The following is an 18,790-nucleotide window of genomic DNA, read 5'->3' on the forward strand; positions in this document are numbered from 1 at the left end:
AGGGCTTTCTACTTTTCTCCAGGCCTTCTGGGGGTACTACTCTCCTCCTTATTGATTGCATTACACATCCTGATCCCAGCTAAGTCATGCTCACCTGTATAAAGCTGTTGAGCTGAAAGGGTAATCCAACCCTAGCATCTCAGTGCAGACTGGAAATAAGGTGCAATCAATCTCCTGCAGGCCTTTCAAGGTACATGAATATTGCATTCCAAACGTGCTCTCTCGCTGGGCACAGCACAAAGGTTTAGTCAGGCTTTGGCACAGGGGTAGGGAATTATCTTATTATCTGTCAAATGAAAATTCCTCCTTATAATACTTTCTCCTTCCTGAACTAAGCAAAGCTGGGTTTTCTTGTGCTCACTATTTGCATACCTAGCCTCTTAGGACATATTACACAATCATGCCTGCCCAGGATTGTTTTAGCGGTTTGCTTATTTATATGGAATACATCCTGCCCTATTCTAAGGGCTTAATACAATGATTTGTTGTGTAATCATAGGGTATTATTTAGAGATACACGATGTGGGAACCTTGCTGAAGCTAAGCAGGGACCATGACTGGTTGGAGGCTGTCAAGGAATCCTGTGTATTTTGCTTTGAGTTCCGTTTGTGGAAAAGGCAGGACATTAATTGTAACAATAAAGTAAAATAGAATGAAAACGTCAAGTGTATTTTACTGCAAAACATTCACCAAAAGCTAGCCAAAGCAACACGATGTCAACACTGGCAAACATCTTAACATAATGCGTAATTGCATGGCAGCTCATAACTCTATCATTGTTGGGAGTCTAGCCAATAGCTTCTGGACTCTACTGGAAATTCCAGAGTCCTGATTTAATGTGCCATTCAGCAGACTGCTGGCCATACCAGGGCCAGCCAAAGATATTTCGCTGGCTTTGGCGGAGCAGCAAATGATGATTCTCCACCCAACCACCCATGTCAATGCACATAGCAGCCAAGGCCAGTCAAGTTGTTTTGGCATCTGAGGTAGAAAATCCTACAAGTACCTCTTCCCCTTCTTGGAAGTAAAATACAATAATAAATTAAATAATTTAGCAGCTTCATGACACCCCAAATCAGCTGTTTCACTCTGATGAAAAGTAGGGCCATATCTGTGAGCCATATCTGCTCCATGTTTAAATAGTTTGTGAGGCAGTCTGAGTTGCCTACAGTGGTACCTCGGGTTAAGTACTTAATTTGTTCCGGAGGTCCATACTTAACCTGAAACTGTTCTTAACCTGAAGCACCACTTTAGCTAATGGCGCCTCCTGCTGCTGCCGCGCTGCCGCAGCCCTATTTCTGTTCTTATCCTGAAGCAAAGTTCTTAACCTGAAGCACTATTTCTAGGTTAACGGAGTGTGTAACCTGAAGCGTATGTAACCTGAAGCGTCTGTAACCCGAGGTACCGCTGTATTGTATACCAATCACCCAGGAAGCCCATGAATATTTTTGGGTATACAGTTTTGCTCTTGCATAGGGAATGGAAAATCTCACTACAAATTCCAGTCACTTCCCCTATTTGTATACACAGTCGCCTGATTATATATTTACAAGTCAGTTCCTAAGTACCCTGGAGTTTTTCTTGTTGCTTTCTTTCAACTTCCGATTCAACAATGGATTGTTCAAAGGTTGATATAGTAGGACATAACCTGGAGTTATTTTATAATATAAGAGACGTGTACGTAACCTATAAAACAACAAAGCCAGAAACTGTGTAAATATTGACGTTTGCCAGTAATCATAAACCTTTTATTTGAATGCCATAATGGGAGGGTGGCAGAAGAAAAGGTTGAGGGAGCTGTCTGGTGCTCTTCATTGGTTTCAACAAGAGTTCTGCCATTTGTACTGTTTTGCAGGTGTAATGTTTCATTGCCATTAGGGACAGAGACAAGCCCTGAGGAAATACAGTGGTACCTCAGGTTACAAACACCTTGGGTTACAAACACTTCGGGTTACAGACTCCGCTAACCCAGAAGTAGTACCTCGGGTTAAGAACTTTACCTCAGGATGAGAATAGAAATTGTGTGTTGGCATCGTGGCAGCAGTAGGAGGCTCCATTAGCTAAAGTGGTACCTAAGGTTAAGAACAGTTTCAGGTTAAGAACTGACCTCCAGAATGAATTAAGTTTGTAACCAGAAGTACCACTGTATAGAAGTTTGTCTAACTTCAGCTCTATCCCTAGCACACTGCCAACTCTGACTCTCTTGCTTCTGCTGGTGGTTTTTGCCTAAGGTAGATAAGCCACCTTGGTGGCAACAGTGACACTATGCCACCATTTTCCCCATGACAGCATATCCTTGAGTTCCGGCATAGGAAGATTTAGAAGAAATCTCACTCCATCAGAGAGTGTAAGTAGGGCCAGTGGAGCACTGCTTTAGAAAGGCGGCATACAAATAAAAGGATTGATTGATTGATTGATTGATTGATTGATTGACTGACTGATTTAATTTCATTCAGTTTGTATTTCATGGATCAGAAGTTAACTATACTTTGATTTCACACGTCTCAGGATTTTACAATACATATGGCTCAAAAGACATGCCAAAATGCATTAAAAATATTTTAGAGACTACTGTAATAGTCTCTGTCTTAATAACGGCTGCATAAAATGAAAGGAGCGAAGCGTTACAACTGCCTGGGACTGGATGACGAAATGTGTTGAACTTGCAGTCCTGGATAAACTGGCCAAATTAATTCAAAGGAGGGAAGGAAGAAGGGAAAAGTCCAGATTTTACGAGAGATGGAATTGCTGTATTGATTATTGAAATGAAAAATATGAAAATTTAAGGTCGTTAATATATTTGTTTGTGTAGACTGTGCATATTATAAAGTAAATAAGTAAGTATTTTCATTTAAAATGCATTTTAAAAATGTGCATATTTAGCTAAAACACTTATTTAAATAGGAATGGTCATACTTTGAAAAAAATCACAGATTAATGTGAAAATGGAATGAAAGGGATGTACGAATAAGCACATGTGAAATTGACACGGACTAAAACAGACCTATCTAACCACTCCTAGCTATAAGTAAGAAATACAATCCATTATTATAGCTAAACCATGATTTGGCATTGCATTTCAGTATTGCACCTGAACCTGGGCTTGTGGTCTGCTTGTTGTTGTTTTTTAAGTAATTTTATTAGTTTTAATAAAATACAAAGATTTAGGATAATTGTACAGCGTAGCTTACAAATCTTAAGAAGGGACTTAGTTAAAAAATGTGTAACATGAAAATAAACAATAAATGAAAGTGTGGTCTGGATTGGGGGGGAGGGGTGGTACCAATAGGAGCATATTCATACATTTCTTAATAATAAACAGAAAATAGAAAATAATGTTTGGGGCTTATTCATTGGTGTATATAGAGAGCATATAAGGAGAGGGGGAATGGTCACCTATATTTCATCACGTCAACCATAAACTTCTGAATGCTGGATGCTGGCTTGTGGTTTGTTCTTGTAGACAAAACCACAAGCAGTAAGTCAAGAATAACACCTTGACTACAGCTTTCATGGTATGTCTGCAGCAAGACAAAACAAGAACCTGGGTTTGAATGCAAGGCTAGTCAAATGATGGCTTAGCTCTAGGTGGTACAGCAGCAGGATGACCAGTGGAGGAGTGAAATGGCTTCAGTTTTTACTGTAATTACCTGTACACTTGCACATTCTCACTTAGCAAGGAAATTCCAGGATGTAATTCACAAATCATGGTTAGGAAGCATTGGAGTGAAAAATCTTACTTGTCCCTACATACACTAGGTCTCAAGAGAAGTCCAATTTTCTATCAAAAGCAGTATTTCAGCAACTGAGAGAGAATATTACCATTGATGGTAATAGGATTCTGCAGATAGATGTTTTCTAAAAACAGAATATTCTCAGGCCCAGAGAAAATACTAGCCATTCAAACAACAAAAGGAGAAAGCAAAATAAATAAGAGTGGGAGCCTACTGGGAGCAGTGATCTGTTTCTGAAGACAGTTTCATACTCACAGAACCACTATGAAATTTAACTGAGCCGAATGTAGAACAGAAAGGAGGTGAGAAACAAGAGCAAACTTTATAAGCTATAAGAGAAAAATTAAGCAGCACAGCTGTAATTGCATATTTTAATTTCCAAGCCCTCTGACATAATTTGAAGATGCAAATCAAGTTAGAACTGTCTTGATATACAGTGGTACCTCGGGTTACATACGCTTAAGGTTACATACGCTTCAGGATACAGACTCTGCTGACCCAGAAATAGTACCTCAGGTTAAGAATTTTGCTTCAGGATGAGAACAGAAATTGTGCTCCGGTGGTGCAGCGGCAGCAGGAGGCCCCATAGGCTAAAGTGGTACTTCAGGTTAAGAACAGTTTCAGGTTAAGAACGGACCTCCGGAATGAATTAAGTACTTAACCCGAGGTACCACTGTACAAGAAATGGAATAGTTCATTGCATAGCTCATACAAGCAGAGTGTTAACTGACACAGAATATCAATACTTAGAAATAACCAATCAATCCAAATAATGTGTAGCTTAAAACCATAGGATATCACAAGACAGATATTATTATTGGCCCACTTTTCCAGCGCTCATTCAAAGCAGTTTACAGAGAAGCGTAACAGGAATACAATTAAAACAAAAGCAGAACAAGAATAGTCAACATTGCAGCTATAAAACAACAATTTATGTAAAAGCAGTGGCCATAGAAATTTCTTAGAAACGGCATCTTTTGAAACAGACACGTTCACACCCAACAACCATATATCACATGGCTTATAGGCACAAGCAAATTGCACCCACATTGATTTCCCCAGCTAATAACTTGTGCAGTTTGTACGTTGCTACATAAAGGGCCACCTTAATTTTCTCCCACCTTCCCTTTTACCCCACCCATAGCTGTGTGTTATGCTAATGATAATTTCCACTGTTGCGTTTTAGTAGGGAGGGTCATAGCCCCACCAAGCTCTGATGTACAGCAGAAAATAAGCCGCTGTGGAGCTGTTGCAGCAACCGCAGGTCCTTCCTTGTTAGACAAGAACCATGGTAAATAAAAGACCGTGTGAGTTAAGGATAGTATTTTAAATGTCAGGGATTTCCCGCCCTGCCCCCATCTCCACCACTAATGTTTAACATAGCCAAACCTGATTTGCTTTTTGGATGCGTCAATCAAAGTTATGCTTTCCCAGCCTGGTTGCAGGGAGAAATATTTCATATTATAATAGTCACTTGTTTAACAGTTGCTAAAGAGAATGTGTCAATAGGGCAAGGTGACTGAGAAGGATTATATAGCCTGTGGAATGTCTTGCTTCTCCACTGAGCAAGTGGCTACTAAGAACCCCCTGAAATCACACTGTTCTGCATACAGTGGTACCTCAGGTTAAGTACTTAACCTGAAACTGTTCTTAACCTGAAGCACCACTTTAGCTAATGGGGCCTCCTGCTGCTGCCGCGCCAGCAGAACACGATTTCTGTTCTCATCCTGAAGCAAAGTTTTTAACCTGAAGCACTATTTCTGGGTTAGCGGAGTCTGTAACCTGAAGCGTATGTAACCTGAGGTACCACTGTATTGTAATTTATCTCTGATACAAAAATTATGGCCTAAGTAGTTCACTGTAAATTAAAGACAAAAATAGCCCTGCATTTTATCAGTTATTTTAAAAAAATATACCACACCTTCTTTGGAGGCAGTGTTGCAGGCAGGGAGAAGCCTCCAAGGTGGCTAATAATTTAATTAAAGCCAACAAAAAGCTCCAAACTAATTTGAATCCAATAAATTACATGTGACTATATGCAAAAGAGCAATGCCAAAAACTTCACCTTCACGACATCTGATCAAACACCCAAAGGCATTGGAAAATAAACTTTATTTTACTTGGCACTGAAACAACATCTACTTATTTGCCATATGAATTTGGTGAGAGTATATTTCTTAAATGGGGTAAGTGCTTCAACCCAAAGGGTCCTGTTGCTAGTCAATTGAGGGTAACCGGAGAAGGAATATTAAAGCTAGTCTCCTAAAAGGCATTTAGGTACTGACAAGAAAAGGATGATGATGATGTATCACCCTTCATCCTAGGATCACAGGGCAGTTTACAATATAAAAACACAAAAATACATAACATAGTAATAAACAAAATAAATACTCCCCCCCCCCAGTTTAAATGGCCATAGATTATTTAACTAGCCAAAGGCCTGAGAGAAGAGTGTTTTTGCCTGGCGCTGAAAGATGTGTAACAAAGGCACCAGGTGAGACTCCCTGGGGAGAGCAGCCCACAAATGGGGAGCCACCATAGAAAAGGCCTGTTCTCATACTGCCACCCTCTGGACCTCTCGTGATCCCAAGTTTTGTAGGACTTCATAGTGTGAAACCGGAACTCTGAATTGTATCAAGAAAAACTGGAAGCCAGTGTAATATTTGAGTACTATCAATAACAGTTCCATATTCACATGTCTTCATGTAGCCACCTTACAGCTATATTCTCTCCCCCAGAGCTGGCCCAACCATGAGGTATGCGTGAAGCAGCTGCCTCAGGCGGTATATCCACATAGGCGGCACCCCACCGCTTCTGCTGGAGTTCCAGTACAGGGCGTTGCTGCTCTTCCAGCAAGGCGTTGGGACAACCCCTCTTGTTTGTGCTGGATCTAACATGGATGTTGACCAGGCTATGGATAACTGTAGTGCAGTGCAATTTCTCGAGTAATAAAACCTTCTTGGGAACTAGAAATATGTCATTTCAGTTCCTTTCTTTTCTGTAGTTTCTGCTGCCAGTAAAAGCTAGTTACATGTACGCTGGGTTCTTACTGATATCCAAGCTCCACAGAGCATGAGCAACACCAAATCAGTTCTAGGAGCAGATGGCATATACTAGTTCCAGCAGCCTGAAATATTTGAAGAGGCAGAGCACTGTGTTTCCTTGCAAAGGGGAATTAGGAATGAGGGTAGCAGATGGGTCACAATGTGATGTAAGGGAGGGCTCTTCCATATTTAAAGACCACTGATATTAGAGAAAGGGAGTAGGATGGCACTGTTTAATGGATTAATGAATTGATTAGATTACTAGATTAAAATAAGTTTGTTTTAACAACTCCGTTTGAAAAATCATGCTGAAGATTTTAAACAGTGTAATTCAGATGCTCACAGGACCCGGACCTTGTAGATGCCATCTTGCAAGAGGCATTCCTTTCTCTCCTGCAAAAGCGAATGACTTGCTGGAGATGGTGTTGGCTGCAACACATCAGGAGTCGGCAACCTTTTGTGGCCAGTGGTTCATTTGGGCACCACTTACAAAATGCCTGTTATGGGATGTATGACATCACGCAAAACAGCTGCCATGTCTAAAAGAGAAAAGGCACACAAAATGGTAGGGGTTGCATGCCACCCCACCAATGCAAGGGGGGGGATAGGCACCTGCAACACACTTGTAGAGAGGTGGTCTTTGCACACCTCTTCAGACTGGAAGGGAAGATTCAATCCTGATATTGAATGAAATGTGGGCATGTTTAAAAGGGCATGTTCAATGTAGGATAAGCCGAACCAGCACAAATAGGAACTGAGCAGGATTGCACTGTGGATTTTTGAGGGAAAATTTACTGACACTTTCTGTGGGTTGCACAAAACATATTGGTGAGCACATTCTCACCTGTAGGCACTACACTTGTGACCCCTGTATCACATTATCTAAATCAGGTGTGGAATCTGTGGCCCTCCATATGTTGTTGGATTCTAACTCCCCAATTTTGGTTTGAAACAGCATCCTTTTTTCATCCAAATTTTGCATTTTCATATGGAAACTTAAAGCAGATTGCACTAATTAGTCAATTTAAACTGATATGGTTGAGTAGCTGAGTGTTTTTCAATAAAATATTGATATATGAGGTGGGGAATGTATGGCTTGTTTCTGACACAAGGTAAATCCTGCATGCATTTGCATTTATTTTAGCAGGAAACTAAGGCGGGGAGGGTGGGTATTTTGCTAGAAGATGGAAGACAGTTGTTTGTAATGCATGACGTGAGTAAAAGGATCTGCAGGATACGATACTGCTTTGCTCTTCAGTAATGATTTATTACTGTCATTAACCATTAGCAGGTAGATGATATTTAAAATGAAATATGTTGTTTCTTAATGCTGTAGCAAATAATAACAAAAAATAAATTTGTGTTTAAATTAGCATTTTGACTGCTGGGTGAAACATGCATAACTTCAGCTTCAGTTAATGTAAAACTCAATTCAAATATCATGCGTTTTTCAAGGAGATTTAGAGGTCCTTCTAATCTGCTTTCCCCAGCAAACCAGTACCAGAGTTTGCCACACATGAATTTATTAATTTGCTATTCAAGACATAGATCCTCTGGTTAATTGCATCAGATGCCTCATTCTAATCAGCATGTAATTGTCAAGTTTTGTTGAAACATTGAAGGTGCAGCTTTGTATAATAAGTTTTTCTTGTGCGTATTGAGTACATATTAGGTGATAATGCAAAAGGGACCGAACAGAATTAAAATCACTTATTTGAATTACACACTTGTTCCAAAGTAATCTCTTTACGTTTGGTGCCTGAACAACAAAATGGCAGATTCAATATAAGGAAGTCAAAAGTCAGTTGGGACTGGCTGTCACCAAAATTCCTACCCATATTTATGTTGATGGGATCTAAACTGAGTACAGTGGTGCCTCACAAGACGAAATTAATTCGTTCTGCGAGTTTTTTCGTCTAGCGAATTTTTCGTCTTGTGAAGCACGAAATCCCATAGGAATGCATTGAAATCCAATTAATGCGTTCCTATGGTCAAAAAAAGTCCAAACAAAGCCAAATTTGGTACAACAAGAGTTTATTAAGTGCTCTTTAAAGTCACACATACTGTAAAGAGCATTTCAAAAATTGAAGGAACAATAAATTAACTTTCTAAACATGACAGGAAAAACATTTAAAAATCAACAAAGTGTACATTACATTTTCTAAGACTCTGGGGGACCACTCGAAGAAGGTTCCTCTTCCACTCTTTGCTTCTTGCTGAAGAACCTGTCCATGGTCTGCTGCTTCATCCGGCTTTTCAGCACCTCCCTGAAAGGCGACATGACCGTCGTATCAAAAGTGTTCACAAGGTCATGTGCCACGTGCTTGTTAGGGTGGTTCCGCTCTGCAAAAGCCTGCACATCCTTCCACTTCATGCAAATGTCCCTCAGTTCTTTGGAGGACAGCCGTTCCTCAGTTGCTTCCTCCTCTTCCAGCGAGGCCTGCTCCTGCACAGCCTCTGCCTGCAGTTCGACCAGCTCCTGGGTGGTCAGCTTGTGGTCGTGCTCCTCCACCAGCTCGCAGACGTCCTCCTCTGTGACCTCCAGGCCCATGGTCCTCCCCAAGGCAACAATGTCCTGCACCACTGTTGACTCTGGTGCATCAGAGTCACTTGGTGCCACACAGTCCGGCCACAGGCTGCGCCAAGTGCAATTCAAATTTCTCTGGCTGATCCTGTCCCAGGCCGTGGTGATCATCTTCAAGCAGGTGACGATGTCGAAGTGGTCCTTCCAGAATTCCCACAGGGTGATGGTGGTGCAGTCAGTCACCTCGAAGCATCGCCTGAAAATCTCCTTGGTGTAGAGTTTTTTGAAATTGGTGATGACCTGCTGATCCATCGGCTGGAGCAGTGGCGTGGTGTTAGGCGGCAGGAACATGATGTTGATGAAGCTGAACTCCTCCAACAAGTCCACCTCAAGGCCTTTAGGATGAGCAGGAGCATTGTCCATCAGAAGCAAAACCTTCAGCGGCAGGTCGTTGTCCAGCAGGTACTGTTTGACAGCAGGGCCAAAAGCAAGATTGACCCAGTCCACAAACAGCACACGTGTGACCCAAGCCTTGCTGTTGGATCGCCACATGACACTCAGCCGCTCCTTGTCGACCTTGTGTTTCTTGAAGGCCCGTGGGTTCTCTGAGTGGTGCACCAGCAGGGGCTTGATCTTCAGGTCGCCGCTTGCGTTGGCACAGAAGAGCAGGGTCAGACGGTCCTTCATGGGCTTGTGGCCAGGCAACTTGGCCTCCTCCTGAGTGATGAAAGTCCTTTTGGGCATCCTCTTCCAAAACAGCCCGGTCTCGTCGCAGTTGAAGACCTGCTGTGAAAAGTAGCCCTCCGTCTTCACAGCCTCCAGGAACTCCAATGCAAAGTCTTCAGCCGCAGGAACATCAGAACTGGCAGCCTCTCCATGCCTGACCATGCTGTGGATTCCAGATCTTGTCTTGAACCGGTCAAACCAGCCTCTGCTTGCCTTGAAGACTTCTGGCTCGCCTGAGGTTCCTGGCTGTTCCCGGACGAGGTCTGCGTGCAAGGCCTTGGCCTTCTCACAAATCACGGCCTCAGTCACTGTGTCCCCTGCACGCTGCTTCTCTTCTAACCAGATGAGCAGCAACTTCTCGATCTCCTCCAGAACAGCTGGGCGGTTCTTCATGATCCTGGTGACTCCCTTGGCTGCATCAGTCGCAAGGATCTTCTCCCTCATCTTCAGGATGGTGCCGATGGTTGATGGGTTCCTGCCGTACTCCCTGGCGAGGTCTGTCACACGCATTCCACCGTCGTGCTTCCGGATGATCTCCTTCTTCATTTCCAGCGTCACCTTCTCCTTCTTCTTCTCGCCGGCCTCTGCAGCAGCAGTCTTCTTGGGTCCCATGGCAGCACAGCTCCTAGCTTCGTAAACTCAGAAAAATAAATAAATCAGTGCTTCACACCCAAAAAATTCAAAAGCACCCAGCCACCCACCACACAGGAATTCAAACCCAGAACCAAGTCCTTAAATTCCAAACACCCAACCCAAAATCCAACCCCCCCAAAAAAAGTTTTAAAAGTTTAACTTACGAAATGGCTGCAAATCACCAAAGTCTTCAAAAACCTCAACTGTTCCCCCAGCCACCCACCCACCACACAGAAATTGCAAACCCCTCCCCAACTGTTGCAAACCCCTCCCCAACTGTTCCCCCAGCCACCCACCACACAGAAATTCAAACTCAGTTTTTTAAAAAAAACAACAACATGGCCCAGTGGTCACAGAAAATCATAAAAATGCAGAAAAAAACCACACAAGCTCCCAGATTCTTGCAAACCCCTCCTCAACTGTTCCCCCAGCCACGCACCACACAGAAATTCAAACCCAGATTTTTTTTTTAAAAAAAAACAGCAGAGTGTCCCAATGGTCACACAAAATAAAAAAATAAAAAAACCACACAAGCTCCCAGATTCTTGCAAACCCCTCCTCAACTGTTCCCCCAGCCACCCACCACACAGAAATTCAAACCAATTTTTTTTAAAAAAAACAGCAGAGTGCCCCAATGATCACAAAAAATCATAAAAATACAGGAAAAACCCACACAAGCTCCCAGATTCTTGCAAAACTCTCCCCAACACCAAGTCTTTGAATTCCAAACACCCCAACCCAAAATCCAAACCCCCCCAAAAAAGTTTAAAAAGTTTAACTTACCAAATGGCTGCAAAAGAAGTTTTGGAAAAGCTTCAAAAATCAGCAAAGTCCTCAAAAACCTCAAAAAAGGCTACCACACCGCGTGCAATGTGTTGCTCCTCGAAGTCAAGTTGCAACTGCACCTCTTCAAGCAATGCACCCTGGGTATTAACGGTTTTACGAAAAAGGAAACAAACTTGCAAGATGTTTTCGTCTTGCGAAGCAAGCCCATAGGGAAATTCGTCTTGCGAAGCAGCTCAAAAAATGGAAAACCCTTTCGTCTAGCGAGTTTTCCGTCTTGCGAGGCATTCGTCTTGCGAGGTACCACTGTATTAATTAAACAGTGCATTCAAGGCAGTTCATATCGACTTATAAAGCAATAGGTAACTGTTAGGTGTTAGGTAACTGTTAGCAATGACAAACCTAGACAGCATCTTAAAAAGCAGAGACATCACCTTGCCAATAAAGGTCCGTATAGTTAAAGGTATGGTTTTCCCAGTAGTGATGTATGGATGTGAGAGCTGGACCATAAAGAAGGCTGATCGCCGAAGAATTGATGCTTTTGAAGGAGGAGGAGACTCTTGAGAGTCCCATAGACTGCAAGAAGATCAAACCTAACCATTCTGAAGGAAATCAGCCCTGAGTGCTCACTGGAAGGACAGATCCTGAAGCTGAAGCTCCAATACTTTGGCCACCTCATGAGAAGAGAAGACTCCCTGGAATAGACCCTGATGCTGGGAAAGATTGAGGGCACAAGGAGAAGGGGACGACAGAGGACGAGATGGTGGGACAGTGTTCTCAAAGCTACCAGCATGAGTTTGACCAAACTGTGGGAGGCAGTGGAAGACAGGAGTGCCTGGCGTGCTCTGGTCCATGGGGTCACGAAGAGTCAGACACGACTAAACAACTAAATAACAACAACAATAAACTGTTAGGTGGATTTGTAGATGGTTGACTGACCAAACCCAAAAAGTACTCACTAATAGTTCCTCATCATCCTGGAAAAATGTGGCAAGTTAGGTGCCACATTGGTTCTGTCCTGGGCCCATTGATGTTTAGTGTCTTTATAACAACTTGGACGAAATAATTGAGGGGATGCTCATTAAATTCGCAGATGACACCAAGCTGGGAAGGGTAGCTAATGTTTCACAAGACAGAATCGGGCTCCAAGTTACAAGAAAGGAGATTCCGACTAAACATCAGGAAGAACATTGTGACAGTAATAGCTGTTCGACAGTGGAGCAGGCTTCTTCAGAAGGTAGTGGACTCTCCTTCCTTGGAGGTTTTTAAACAGGAGTTGGATGGCTACCTGCCATGGATATTTTAGATGGGATTCCTGTATTGCTGGAGTTTGGACTAGATAACCTTCGGGGTCCCTTCCAACTCTACAGTTCTATGATTATGCGATCAGAGACCACATAGAATAGATGTGTTTTGATGGGTGATTTGAAGGAAGGGAGAGAGATGGCACCATGTACATGTTCAGGGATACCTTTATTCATAGGAAGAAACAAGAGAGAATATGTTGAGTTATTCTGGAGACATGTAATCAGCTGAGCATGGTGGAGTTGGATAAGTAGAGATCAGAGATAGGGATGTAATGAGGAGATTGGGCCAAAATTGTAATCCAGTGACAGCATCTGAAGAAGGGTGTTTCTTGGTCTGAACAATGGAATAAATTAGTACTTTGACAGGGTAGCTGTGGATAGAGAGATGGAAGGTCTTGAGTTGTGAAAGAGGAAGACCAGATAAAAGATGACCAGAACATGAACCAGTGTTATAGCTGACGTAGCAGAGAAGAATTGGCTTAGAGAGAGGGAGAACGAGGGGGAGAGAGAGAACAAAGAGAAATGGCAGGACTTGACTGCTGATTAATGTGCGTAGGAAAGAAGATAGAAGAATGAAAGATAAAACCATTGCATGAATGGCTGATTAAGAGGTTGCATAGTGGTTTTGTTGACAGATACGAAGAGGGATTGAGGAGAAGACTTAGAAGGAAAGACAAGTAGTCCAGTCCTGGGCATGTTTAATTTGAGAACACAACACTGAGAATAAAACATTTTGCCTTCAATGCAAATTGTCATACCGTAGCTAAGTATGTTTTTAAAGGTGTGATTTTGTCATTGCTTTTCGTTCCCATCTACTCAGTTTGTTCTTACTACCCCAGCAAGTGTAAGATATGTCATGTCCTACCATGACAGCTGATATATGATAGGTGTATCACAAGCAAATTCTAAACCACAAGGGATAAGGTTCGAATTATTTCACATACAGTTTGTCTACTAGAGTTGAGACTACCACCATAAGAGAGAGAAGATACCAGAGACACCCACAAACTTAACGTCTGAATTCCCAAAACAACTTAATAGTGCTTTTATCTAACTCATTTCCCCTGAGGTATCTGAAGAAGTGTGCATGCACATGAAAGCTCATACCAAGAACTAACTTAGTTGGTCTTTAAGGTGCTACTGGAAGGAATTTTATTTCATTTCCCCTGATTTTTGTTGTTGTTGCAGCCGGTGCGCAGAGGGCCACTTTCTGTAACAACAAAGCTATTATTGCCACTCAGAAGAAACAGAACCATTTCTACCAAGAAATGCTTCTGCAAACAGAGATTTCAGAAAGCGATTTCTTGGTTCTCTTTATGAGTGATGTCTTCCACCTGAGTTTGACCAGAAATACAAAGTCTTTCTGTGTACAGGACCTTGTTATAGTGTCCATCCAAGGAAAGTATTCAATAAGTACCAGAAAGATGATAGAAATGTGCCCTGTCTGATATGTAATGGAAAGAAGTTCCCAAGGGTAGGTGTTGTTACACTAAAAGCCCAATTCATTCATTGTATTGAATGGACCTCTTGATGAGATGGTATCTGCAGGAGAGTGCCTCCTGCAGTGATCAGCTGGGTATATAAGCAGTGACACCAGCTTTTAGCTATTGACTTAAGATGGTCATAGACACATTCTGGATTTGAGGCCCAGCATAACCGCTGGAAATACTACATGAGAGCTGTGCCTCAGGAAACGAACCTTTGGGGACCAGGCGCTCAGAAGCAGGTATTATATTTCTGTATTCTTCCCATTCATTCTTCCCATTTACTTTATGCTCTTGGCTTCTTCTGTACTGCTCGGTTTAGAATATCAAACAAAGGTCTGACTCCAGTTTGAGATTTTATAGCTTGAGATGTTGGGACTGTACTGCAACTGCATTGCTTTCACACCGTCTTGATTTTGTGTTTTCATTGCATTCTTTCTAGGCTGCCTGTTTGAGGATGACCTTTGCAAATCATTTGAAATCTGCATAAATGGTAAGTTTCTGAATAACTGGCACACATGGCTAAGCAGCTTGTTGTATATGCGTACATCGATGCATGTGGAATCTCTCTGCCAGTAAGAATTAAGAGATCCTTCAACTCCCTCCCACCTAAGACAGATTTTGTATAGTCTGAGCAGTCATTTGTTAAAGTTTATTTATGATGAGGGGTGGTGGTAGTGCGCCCATGACAAAATGTGTAGATCCGACACTGGGTGGTGGTGGTGGTGGTACCTATCTATATACCTTTCTACACAGGTTACTCTCTCCTTCTTTGTTGTGGCAGCTTCTCCCGCCTTCTTCCATTACCTGACTCTCTCTGAGACATCATGAGAGGTCTGGAGCCCTTTTGCACCCACCCTGACGCACATGTAGCAAACCCTTATGAGAGAGCAGCCAGCCTTCTTCCCTGCATGTAGAAAAAATACCTTAGGATGTGCGACATACTTTATGGACACGCCCAATTATGCAACTGTTGATGGACTCTCTTAATTATGACTTTTTAAAAATAATAATATTTATTAAGTTTTCCATTTTAACAATCCAATCAAATCACATTAAATATTCCAAATTATACAAATATATATCATAAAGTCCAAATATTTTGCCAAATTATAATTTTTTTGTCGGGGGTTCCCATGCTTCAAGTTCAGTGGGGTCCAATCATCTCATATTCTACTGCTTTGAGTGTCCACTAGTCCCGTCTTTAAATCTTCTTGTTATTATCCTTGGACTCTCTTAATTATGACTTAGATTGTTTTAAATGTATATATGTACCGAATGACCGTTTAGTAATTTTTGTAAAGTTCTTGTAATTTTTTTTTGTAAATTACGAGAAGTAGTTTTGTAAGAGAAAGAAAGTAAGTACAATGTTAAAAAGAATTAATTAGAGTGGTGGAAAACAGATGATGGGTGAGCTTCACTCATTGCATCATATATTTCCACTGGGCCACGTAGAGCCTTTTTTGTCTATAACAATAAGCGTTCTACTGAAGTGCTGATATCTTTGCCGTAGAGGCTATATTTGTTATAAAGGCTCTGTTATCTTATTTACATTTGCTGAGTGGCTTGTGGTAGCAGTCATGCAGTGTTAATTTTCTTCTGTAAACCATTTTATTGGCTTGCTGAAATCTGCTGATTCAGAGTTGGTAAGGTAGTGGTGCATTTTTTTTAACGCTTTCCTAATGGCAGGACAATATGTTAAATAAGATCTCTGAGTCTTGCTCTCCAGAGTTTTTCGTTTACAGATTGATTTCATATACTTCAGTTTCTGTCACTAGTAGAAAACTGCCTCATATGGTTATGAGCCTGAAAAGTTGATATCCTCCTGTAAATATGTGAATAATGAGTTTTTATCATGGAACGTGTGGAAAAGAACAGCCTGGGTGGATTGATGTGTTGCTTTCCAGATGCGTGTTTTATCATTACAATCTTTATTAACTGAAGAGATTCTGCAGCATACAGTGTGATCAAACAGGATCTGGTGATGATATACATATACAATTTGAGGTCAATGTTGAACAAATACAAACAAAAATTAAAACCAAAATTAATAAAGGTATGTGAATGCACCAAAGGTATCAACTAGAACTCTTTATAATGTAGACATAATGATTAAATAAGACAAGGTTACAAAACATGAACCCTATCATACCAAGCGAAAGTACCGGATTTGAAATATTTAAATGCCTTGAGTCACGATATCAGCCATATTCATTCATAGGATAGGCAGGGATCTTGGCCATGTTCCTCCTTGCTTACAAATGAAATACAGTCAGACCAAACAAGTACAAAAGCATCCCCTTTCCCCCTTTGGCATCTAATGACTATCAGTTTATTAGTTAGTTTTTCCAGCAGGGCAAACTTTACTGTACCAAGATGGATGTTCTCTGTGGCACAATGGGTCAGTGTGGCATTTTGATAACCAGAAAGTTGGTGGCTTGAGTCTACTCAGGGATGGCTGTGGGCAGGATTCCTACACTGCAGGGGGTTGGAGTTGGAAGGGACCCTGAGGGTCACCAATCCTACAGTTCTATGATCCTAAGTAGTATGATTGGCCTCATCTATCCCCCCCCCACACTGTGTGATGGTCCATCCTAGCTGCTATAAGCAGGTGCACTATCAAATATTTATCATGCTTTTTTGTTATCCTTGTCAAATATCGATAGTAAAGGTAAAGGGACCCCTGACCATTAGGTCCAGTCGTGACCGACTCTGGGGTTGTGGCGCTCATCTCTCTTTATTGGCCGAGGGAGCCGGTGTACAGCTTCCGGGTCATGTGGCTAGCATGACTAAGCCGCTTCTGGCAAACCAGAGCAGTGCACGGAAACGCCGTTTACCTTCCTGCTGGAGCGGTACCTATTTATCTACTTGTACTTGACGTGCTTTTGAACTGCTAGGTTGGCAGGAGCTGGGACCAAGCAACGGGAGCTTACCCCATCGCAGGGATTCGAACCGCCGACCTTCTGATTGGCAAGTCCTAGGCTCTGTGGTTTAACCCACAGCGCCACCTGCGTCCCTCGTCAAATATAGATAAATGTGCTAATTGAGAAGTTGGAATAATGTGGCAGTTAAAGATCATATCCGTTTCTCTGAATACCGTTGCCCAGAATTATTGCACTTTAGTAGAACCGCACTGTAGGTGGAGCTACAACCCACTTTCTGATCACCCCCTCCAACACCTTGTGGATACAAATGAATTCATCCTCAATAGCCTCCTATGAGTCACGTACCATTTATGAATCAACTTCAATGACAGTTCTTTATAGTTAGCTGATATTTTATGAATAGGAGTTTTCTCTCCACATTGCTAGCCAAGTGTCTTCGATTCCAGACATGTTGAATTACAACTTCCACTGTCTCTGAACACTGGCGATGCTGGCTGGAGCTGGTGGGAGTTCTGGCTCAAAACACCTGAAGAGCATCATCTTGACTACCCCTGATGTAGGAGATTACTCAAAACATGTAAAGCTCTTCACTAAAATGGCTGAAAGCCAGTATGCTGCTGATTGTGCTCCGAGCTCCCAAACCCATCCCTCATGGAATTAAAGACACAGTGGAGACAGAATTTAGTTTAAATGTTAATGGGGAAATTTTGGCCACCACTTTATTGAATACACAAATGTGACTGGTATTGACTTAGGCATTGGTATCAAAACTATCTGGCTCCTGCCCTACCCTTCAGGAAGCCTATAAGGGTAAACAACCAGCAGGGGGATCTCCGTTAATGTACGGTATATTGACTGGTGCTCACCCCTGGGATTCCCGGGGGTCCTGGCATGGCCCTAGCCCTTCTGCTGGCTCCGGATGAGATCCAGCCCCCCAGATTCCTTTAACAGAATACCCTATTCATTGGAGGGGCAGGTGGTGGCCTCCCCTCCCCACATTCCCCTAAACCAATGCCTAACCGCCAAACCTTACAAAGTTGTGATGATTGCTAAGAGACAGCAAGCCAAGTGGCCACAGCCAATCTGCCACATTGGGAAAAATTCCTACCCAGCCCCCGTTCCAAAACAGGCGACCAACTGAAGTCCAAAGCAAGGCCAAACACAACCTTATTAACGGGTGGGCGGATGTTTGGCAGTGTGAAGCAAAAGGAGGTCCCTACATCACGCTGCCAAATAGATACCTCCAACCCCCAACATTTGTCACGATGCCGATTGGCTAAAGGCCAGTGGCATAACTGTGGCACCACCGGCTTGGAGCGGGGCAAGCCCTGCCCACAAGCTGGTTGGGGAAGAGTTTCAGGCACTGAGCACAACATGGACCCTATGTTAGGAAGATACAACTTGCTTCATCTGCCATTGCCTTGGTTTGCATATCACACTAAGCCAAAGCCTAACCACAACCCAGATTTGATCTTGATTACAGTGTGTGGTTAGTCTGGAGAGAATTTTATCATGAGCATAGGTTCAGATGACATACTAAACCAAACCTTGGCTTAGGTCAGTGTGGCACTGCAGCAAAAAGGACCAGGGAGGAGCAAAACATCTGTGAATTTCTCTCCTGGACCCTGTGCCTTCATGATAACTGAACCAGGCCACTGTGTCAGAATTTC

At 42.4% G+C, this 18,790-nt stretch overlaps 1 protein-coding gene across 1 annotated transcript in view; it reads left to right on the forward strand.

Moving 5' to 3' along the window:
- PTPRN2 (protein tyrosine phosphatase receptor type N2) overlaps nt 1–18,790 on the forward strand; it is a 628,995-nt gene that overhangs the window by 27,815 nt on the left and 582,390 nt on the right. Inside the window, exon 2 of the mRNA XM_082192202.1 lies at nt 14,678–14,728. Coding sequence (XP_082048328.1) covers nt 14,678–14,728 — 51 coding nt within the window. The remainder of the gene's footprint in view (nt 1–14,677; nt 14,729–18,790) is intronic.

Source organism: Podarcis vaucheri (assembly GCF_965113315.1).
Source record: "Podarcis vaucheri genome assembly, chromosome: 12".
Taxonomy (NCBI): Eukaryota; Metazoa; Chordata; class Lepidosauria; order Squamata; family Lacertidae; genus Podarcis; species Podarcis vaucheri.